Source organism: Branchiostoma floridae, chromosome 18 (genome assembly GCF_000003815.2).
Source record: "Branchiostoma floridae strain S238N-H82 chromosome 18, Bfl_VNyyK, whole genome shotgun sequence".
NCBI lineage: Eukaryota > Metazoa > Chordata > Leptocardii > Amphioxiformes > Branchiostomatidae > Branchiostoma > Branchiostoma floridae.
In genome coordinates, this window is record NC_049996.1 from 3,589,704 (window position 1) to 3,597,965 (window position 8,262).

The 8,262-nt window shown below is 39.2% G+C and overlaps 1 protein-coding gene across 1 annotated transcript in view; it reads right to left on the reverse strand.

Annotated features, from left to right (window-relative positions):
• Positions 1-4,635: 4,635 nt before the first annotated feature.
• Positions 4,636-8,262, reverse strand: part of LOC118406110 (carbohydrate sulfotransferase 3-like) — a 5,022-nt gene continuing 1,395 nt past the window's right edge. The window contains exon 2 of the mRNA XM_035805978.1: positions 4,636-7,096. Within this exon, the coding sequence (XP_035661871.1) occupies positions 5,480-6,676 (1,197 nt within the window). The 5' untranslated portion in view covers positions 6,677-7,096 and the 3' untranslated portion in view covers positions 4,636-5,479. The remainder of the gene's footprint in view (positions 7,097-8,262) is intronic.

An 8,262-nucleotide genomic window follows, 5' to 3' on the forward strand; every position in this document is an offset into this window, starting at 1 on the left:
TTAGTTATGCTTGTGACAACCTTGAATAAGTGCAGTAATTGCCCTTGCCTTGTGTAAATAAGCAGGAAAACTTTAATCATAACCACGCTATTGTCTGCTGTGGGTACGTAATACCAACGTTTAGGGTCGCATAACGTGTTGCATCAGTAGAAAATTTCCGTTTGTGACATTATTTTTTTTTTCTTGAAGTAAAACGGTGCTTGCTTTGTTAATGTGTGAAACATTAGCATGCTGTGTGCGTGTTGTAATAAAGAAATAAAAGTTTGATTACCGTACAGTACTCACATTGGATTTTTCAAGTTCAATTTTGGAAAAGTCCATTTTTGCATAAAGGGGAGAGCGGAGTGAAAATAGCTGAATTTGCTCCTAAGCAAATACCGGCCTTTCTAGTTTTTGTCAGTGAATGTGAGAAAGTTTGGGTGGAATTTGGTGGCCTCTTTAAACAGCTCTTTTCTTTCGTGATCGTAGAAAGAGCAGTTTGACATGAAATGTGTTTCGTCTTCCACCACGTTTGACATGCACTGAAACGTTTAGGGTGCTTGGTTTCTACATTAGCTTATCAGAAACTACAAACCAGTTCGATTACTATTTCTGAGCCGTGCTTATTCAACTTATACAATGCTTATCATAATAACATATAATACAAGGTGCCTCAATATGATAACAGCAGGATTGCAGTTACAGGTGTAGGGATAAGATATGTCTATTACCAGGTCCAATTGCATTTCAGAAGAAGCGAGTCTAAATGATACAGAGGGAGTTAGTCTAACCAACTAGTAGGAAATCCAACAGATGGGCTAGCTCTCAAGCGTCCTTACCTCAGTCCCGTGGATACCGACTGATCAATATCGTCATACAATCTCTAAGGTCAACTAACATAACAAAAGCTTGTCTAACTTTTATTAGGTCACACTGACTTAATTTTATATGAATGACATCCTCTTGAGACCACAAAAGTATGCAGAAGGACGAACAGAAAAAAATTCCAGTAAAAGAATTCTGCCTTTATACTTTTTACAACTACCATCAATTCATGAACACTGACAATATTTGCAAAGAAAAATATGCATAGACACGTAAGCAGAAGAACAGACAATGTGGTTTTCTCTCCCTTCCACGTGAACTTTACTTACGCATCCACCTCAACACTAATCTAGGTAGAAGTCTGAAAAGATGACATTTTTACAGATGGGTTCTCTGATTGCAGTACGTGACGGTGTCTAGTGACGTCTGTTTTGTAACCAGTCTACAGCTTAGAATATGAAAAGACCTAGGTAAGAGTTTAGATCCATGGGAACTTTATTTACGCCTCCACTTCAAGACCAATCTGGGTACAAGTATGAAAACAAGACGTTTTACAGATGAGTTCTGTGATTACAGTACGTGTTGGTGTCTAGTGACGTCTGTTTTGTAACGCCACACTGACTTATTTCTATGCATGACATTCGCGCGTGCATTAGTTTTAGCCTGTTCTAAAAATCAGTGGCCACATGTGACTCAATAGCATCCCTGGTCAATCAGAAATTTATGCTTACCAGAGGATCTGTTTTCTATGGCAAGGTAGCACGTGGTCAGGGCATGAGGCCACAGCACCTTTGTTTCCCTCTTTAAACAAGAATGGCAATAAAAACAATATTTCTATGACGATGATTGTATCTTACAGTCTTGCTAGAAGTGAACATAAGAGAAAACAAGCAAGCGAAAAAATTGGACTGAATGTTTAGTCTTGTGGTTTTAGTTACATTTTTTGCTGGACGTTTTTTCTGTTCGCCCTCCCGCATTAGTTTTATGGTCTCCAGAGGATGTCATCCATAAAATAAAGGCAGTATGGCCTAATAAAAATAAGATGCATGTCTATGTACAAACTTATGTTTATATGATGTACAATTATATGAGAACGAAATAGTTATCACTTCATTTATCTTTTCAATGTAGCATAATCAATTTATGATAGATGTCTCTATACAATCTTATGTTTATGTACAATTATATGAGAACGAAATAGTCATCACTACATTCATCTTTTCAAACATCTAGAAATGATAATTGTCAATGAACTACATACACCAGTGCTAATCTTCAGATAGATAGTACTTTCTACAGGTAATATATAGATTTGAACATTCCTCCAATGGAAAATGCTGTTTTGTTTGGAATGTCCAATGCAATGTTAGTATCCAAATAAACTAATAAAATACTTGAAGTACTGTCTAATGCAAGTATAATACAGTGTTTAAACATTGATACTATACTTTGTTTTCTAAAAAATGTTGCCCTTCTAGTTCCATACAACATTGCAACTAAAGTAGACCTCTGCTACAGCATGTAAGCACTGTTTTGATTTTGCAATGTTACAGGTTCAGTTTTGAGCTGAGTGTCTTTAGTCAATCTCCTTTTCTACTACACTTCTTGCGTCACGCTTGCGTCATTGCGGGGTTCGAAAGATACTCAACGAATTTCGTAGATTCAGAGATAAAGAACGAATTTTCTTACTTTTTGACGTGTGTATTTTGTCGTCTTCCAAGTCATACTTTTACGTGTTACGCAAATTATTAAAAAAATCGGATAAAATATAAAAAAACAGTAGCGCAGTGAACGAACCCCGCAGTAACGCAAACTTGACGCAAGTGCGTTGAGAGTGCAAGTTTAGTCAGCTTGGATATACATGTAGCATTTTATTTTGTACAGACGATAGCACAATATCACAATAGTAAGGCAACTCATAGTACCCGCCATTGCACTGACTACAATGTTTTGGGCTGCGATTCCTTTTGCTGTTGTGGTGTTATTTTTAGTTGGTTTAGGTTTAGTGTCAGAACGAGCAGTTGCATTCAAGGTGCTGGTTACCATAGCCTGTGTCTGGCTAGTGGACTGAATCTTAGCCTCCTTTGTAGTGGTCATAGCAGCTTTTGTGGTCAGCTGGTGTGGTCCACGACCGGTCAGTTTGTTGGACACGTCTGATAAAGACAGCCCGTTCAGTTGACTTGGACTGTGACAGAAAGTACGATTCCGGTTGGGAAAAAGAAAATAGGCTGCGCAAGACTGCCAACAGCGCGCTTTAAATATCTCCCCCTCACAGGCTTGTAAACACGCCATCTTGTCAATCAGCCAGGAGAGGTCACAGTCACAGTGAAAGGGGTTTCCCGCGATCAAGGCCATGCTCACTTGTGGCCATCCCAGTTCGTACTGAGAGAACGACGTAAGTTTGTTAAATCTTACATCAAGGATTTCAAGCTTCGGCAGCTGTTCTATGACGATGTCCAGCTGCACATGCCATAGTTTGTTTCTATTTAAAACTAGATGACGCAAAGCCGGCAGAGCACGCAACGACGTCCAGGAAAACCACTCCATGTAGTTCCAACTAAGGTCCAAAGTTTCCAATAGCGGTAGTTGTGGCAGGTGAGTTACGTTTCTGATGTTATTGTACCTGGCAGTAAGTCTTACAACGTTGGACGGTATGTCATCAGGAATCGTTTTAAGGTTTCGGAGATCACAATCAAGTGAATTCCCATTCAACAATTGGTGCTGTTGTATTTTACATTTAGCCGACAGACAAAAACAACTCGACCACAGACATCCAAACAAAACGAGCAGCAACAGACCACTTACTTTCATATTTAACAGGTGGTCGTCCGTCTCTGTCAGTTTCTATGACTTCGTTTCAAATAGAAACTAAAATAAACCCTTTAAAGTTTGCCTGTTGTCGTTTTAGACTGGTTCGGAACAGCGCCCTACAACAGTAGGTGCTGCGGTGAAATTAAACGGCTTCTGTCTGTTGCAGCAATCTTGGTGACATGTCGATGAATATGCATACCGTTATGACGTTTCGTTATGTAACATATTGTTTTTGTTGGTGTGGTCTTCTTCTTTTTCTTACTTCTTTCTTCATTCTTCTGTCATTTTTGGCGACGCCTCAGGGTTGAGCCTATTTTTCTTTCAGTAATTTCCCTTTTACGAATTTTGCTTTCGCAAACCTGTAATTGCTCATCTTTGCTGTACCGGATAAAATTTGGTTCACTCTCTTGCTATAACAGCTAATATTTTGTTTATATTTGCTATACCAACTAATATTTTGCATTTGATGTAACAGCTAATATAGTAATGTCACTGGCAGTTCTAATTATAAGCTCTGATTGGTTCATGAGAGTAGAAGAAGAAAGAAGATGAACACACTACAAAAACAACATGTTTTCCCTTCGGAAAAAAATATACATAGCCATAAGTAGAAGAACAGACAATGTGATTTGACTTACGCCCCCACAACAAGACCAATCTAAGTAGAAGCCTGAAAACATGAGTTTTACAGATGAGTTTTCTGATTACAGTACGTGATGGTATTTTTTGACGTCTGTTTTGTAACCAGTCTACAAATTAGAATATGAAAAGACCTAGGTAAGATATCATCGAATGTCATGAACATTTCTGCATTTACAGTATACACCTGGTCAGAATAGACTCGGGTGTATGGTTGCTACTGTAAATGTAGAAATTTTCGCATTGGTTTTATGTCCACATCCTCTGGCAACTTCTACGGCATTGCTATTCGTTTTCCGATATGTTGTTTCAACCTACAACCATCATTGGAAAACAGAGATCACACACCACCAGAAATTATTCACATTTCACTTTTGATAATACAAAAAGGAGACATAGACGACCAGAATTTCAGAAACAATAATAAACATGCAGGACACACGGGTATAAGTTTTATGTGTTTGACTTACAGAAGTATTTTACATATGGGCGATCACAAACAACACAGCCTTTCAATGCACAATCAGACTACACTCCTTTTTTGCCTTGGGGTATTTTAGCATGTAGTTGTACGAAAACAAGCAAAAAAACATAAATAAGTGAGTGAGTATCTATACTGGGTCGCGCTAGCTTGAGACAAATTTTTGTGGTATCAAACTTTGCGAATTTTTCGCCAGTTTTCCCTTCCCGTCACACTGACGTCTGACACACGGGTAAAATACGTGACCTCTAAAAACAAAATGGCCGCCCCCGGAATATCACATTCCTCAGTTTCGGCACCAAAATTAGATACAAGATAATTCTATTGGAAATATGGTAGTTTTACCGCTGAACTACAAACCTATGTACAATGATTTGCGAGGACCCTTTCGCAAACAATCGCAAACAGACTTTCAATACCACAACAAATGTATTTGGGAAGCAATGTCTAATACATTTTACTCTTTTATCATGAGCAAGAGCTATTACACAAAGGTTATGGAATATAATGTGATATGGAATACAAGTTACGAATAAGAATTACAGTAGAGAAAATACTGAAAGTTTCAAGTTATGGATTAATTTCAGTACATAGATTTCGTGAAAAATATAAGTCATACATGTGCTACCATCAGACGAAAATGCCTATATTTTTGGCGACGCTCCAAGGACGGAGGCATTTTTGAAACTAGTGTTGGACCACGATTTTTTAGAACCGAAAACACGACATTTTCTTCCTTATGCCTTAGGGAATAATAGAATACCGTTTACCGTAAAGGTTAAGAGAGGTATTTCTCAGCTCTTCTTTTGTCTCAACTATTTGATAATGGAATAACTCCATGGCCTTCTTACAAACGGACTGAATGGTGTTTACTTGACGAATACTAAGTCTGGTTCTCCACTCGTTGGACGTTTTCATAGGATCTTTTTTTGTTCCGAACGGATTTTCTCTGTCTTTTCTTCTCTTCGCTGCATGAATGTGATTTTCTAGCCATTTAGAGACTTCTGTTTTTGGAGAAACGCCGATAAATTTATACAGTTTCTCCATAGAATGTATTGGTTCCATTCCGACATCCTCGTATCGAATTACGGCGAAGCGTCCGCTTAGCCAATCAGCTTTGTTTCTGTAAAGTTCCGCGTTTCTAATCATCCAATCACAGAGCTCCTGCACTTCTGCCTTGTTGACCTTGTCGTGAAGAACAGTCATAACGGAAACGTTCTTTTTGCTGAGATTGAGGCGTGACGCAATAACGGCTCGCGGGTCTCTCACCAACTGAATTATTTTCAAATTCAAATCGTCCTCTTCTGCCATTGGCTGGAGTAGTTTTATATCGTCCAATCGGATCGTCTTAATCGCTGTGAACTGTTTTCCTTCGCAAGTTGATTGCAAAACGGTTGGAAGTGTATTTTCTGGAATCGGACATCTTTTTGGCCAGGTGGCGTTCGCACTTTTGTCTCTGAAACCGTCGCACATTTTGTCGACTGCATGGCATGTTGTCATCACCCCTAAACCTTTCGTGGTGAGATAAAATTTCATAACGTCCTTTATTTGCTCAAATCTACAGCCAGAAACTCCTCTCAAAAGCTCTAGCTGCATGCCTGGATTGTTGTAGGTTTTGTTCTTGTGGTTTTCGAGGGCCCAAAGCGGCTCAAATATGTAGAAGGCATTTGGGTGCTGATTAAATATTTCACCAACGAACGTGAAACCACTCCTCATTTGAGTGACGATTATAACTGCAGTTCGTCTTTGAGTTGCTAGGGGCGTTACTGTACTGTACTTACCGATTTCCGTACCTTGAACGTTACGTGTCAATTTTACTGCAGCTGGTCCCATGTGTTGAATAGTCGACAAGGCATACAGGTAGGCGACACACCCAAATAAAAGAGTGATGATAAGCGCGATTCTGAGATTCAGAAATAAAAGTGCTTTACAAAAGTGCATTTTTCACCAACTAGCTTGACACGTGTGTCTTACACAATCTCTCACTGTCGGCGGTTGATTGGCCAGATGGATCTGACCAATGGGAGAGCTGCTAGAAGACTTGATTATGTCCGTCTAATTTTTCATCCAATCAAAACTATTAACCTCCTCCAGACGGTTTTGTTTTGGTGGAGTGGCTGTAGATGCATGTGTCAATCAAGAGTATAACTCGAGAATCTGTGAATGGATGTTCATAATATTTGGTAGGTAGGTAGATGTCGGCAAGTTTGAAAATATGGCGGTTTACTACGGTTCTACAGCGGAACTTGTATGTATGTTTCCAATTGAAACATACGGGAAAACAACACAGAATGGAGTACAGTTTCGCTACAGTAATGGCTTCACAAGTTGTTACTCCTGTCTGCTGGTCTTTGTAGATTCCTATAAAGACAAGGAAGAACTTAATTGTTTAAAAATTATGTTTGGCAATACAGATTGCAAAGTAACGCCAGTTCTCCTTTATCCGCGGGGTAACCTATGTCAATTTTTATGAAAGACGTACTTTGATAACAAGTAGACAGACTGTGGTTTCAAACTAGAATATTATGAAAATTTTGTAATGTAAAAACACTGACTTGGGGTCCCTAAAGACCCTGTTTTTTTAAATACAACGGATATAGGTTACCCCGGCGGATAAAGGTGAAGTAGCGTTGATCAACAATTTGCCTCTATTTCCCCATACGGCTACAATGAGGTGCGAATCCTTTGCTTATTAAGCCCGGGTGAGCAGATTATTGGAAATCGCAATGTTTTAACTGCTTGAAAAAAACAACAACCAACAAAATAATGATGTAAATGTGGGAATACAGTACAGTAGATGTCAATATTATACTGATTGCCTTATCCAAAATATTTCCATTTTTAACGCTATAATATTGCTTAGGTTGTCTTCAAAACGCCACTTTATTTAGTAGAGTTACGTGAAGAGTTATTGACAAGCGTTTTTTGTGTTTTCACCCAGGGGTAACTTAGAAAGGTCACAGCGATATGGAATGTATTCGCCTGGCTTAACAATAAACTTCACAAAAGCCGTTCTCCAATATACAATAATTGTGTCCGGTACACGCGTGGGTGCCATGACATTGCTAGAGGGTTCGTTTGACCTTATGCATTTCTAGATGCCGCCTTATGGGGGTGATGCAACAACATCAAGGATTTAAACCGTTGAAAATCATTTCTTGTAGGATTTTGTGTGAAATCTGAGCATTTTGGAGTGGCTGCGGTGGGAAAGAGAAGAATTTCAATGTACCTTCGATACGGTACATGTATTCAGCTAATAATATCCCCTCACATGTAGCGAAAATCGATCAGACGACGAGTCTGCGAGCTCTAAATTACAAGGAGACATGACTATGACGGGAAGAGGGGGAACTCTGCCATTTCTTCGTCGGCATCAAGATCATGCCTCCTCGTAATTTAGAGCTCGCTGACAACTCGGCCGAGCTAAATTCTTGATTTGTATACGGGGCTTAAGCACACCGGGTAACCCATACCCGTCTTGAACAGATTAACAACTAGTGGTGCATAGTGTCAGTACGGGCTGTACA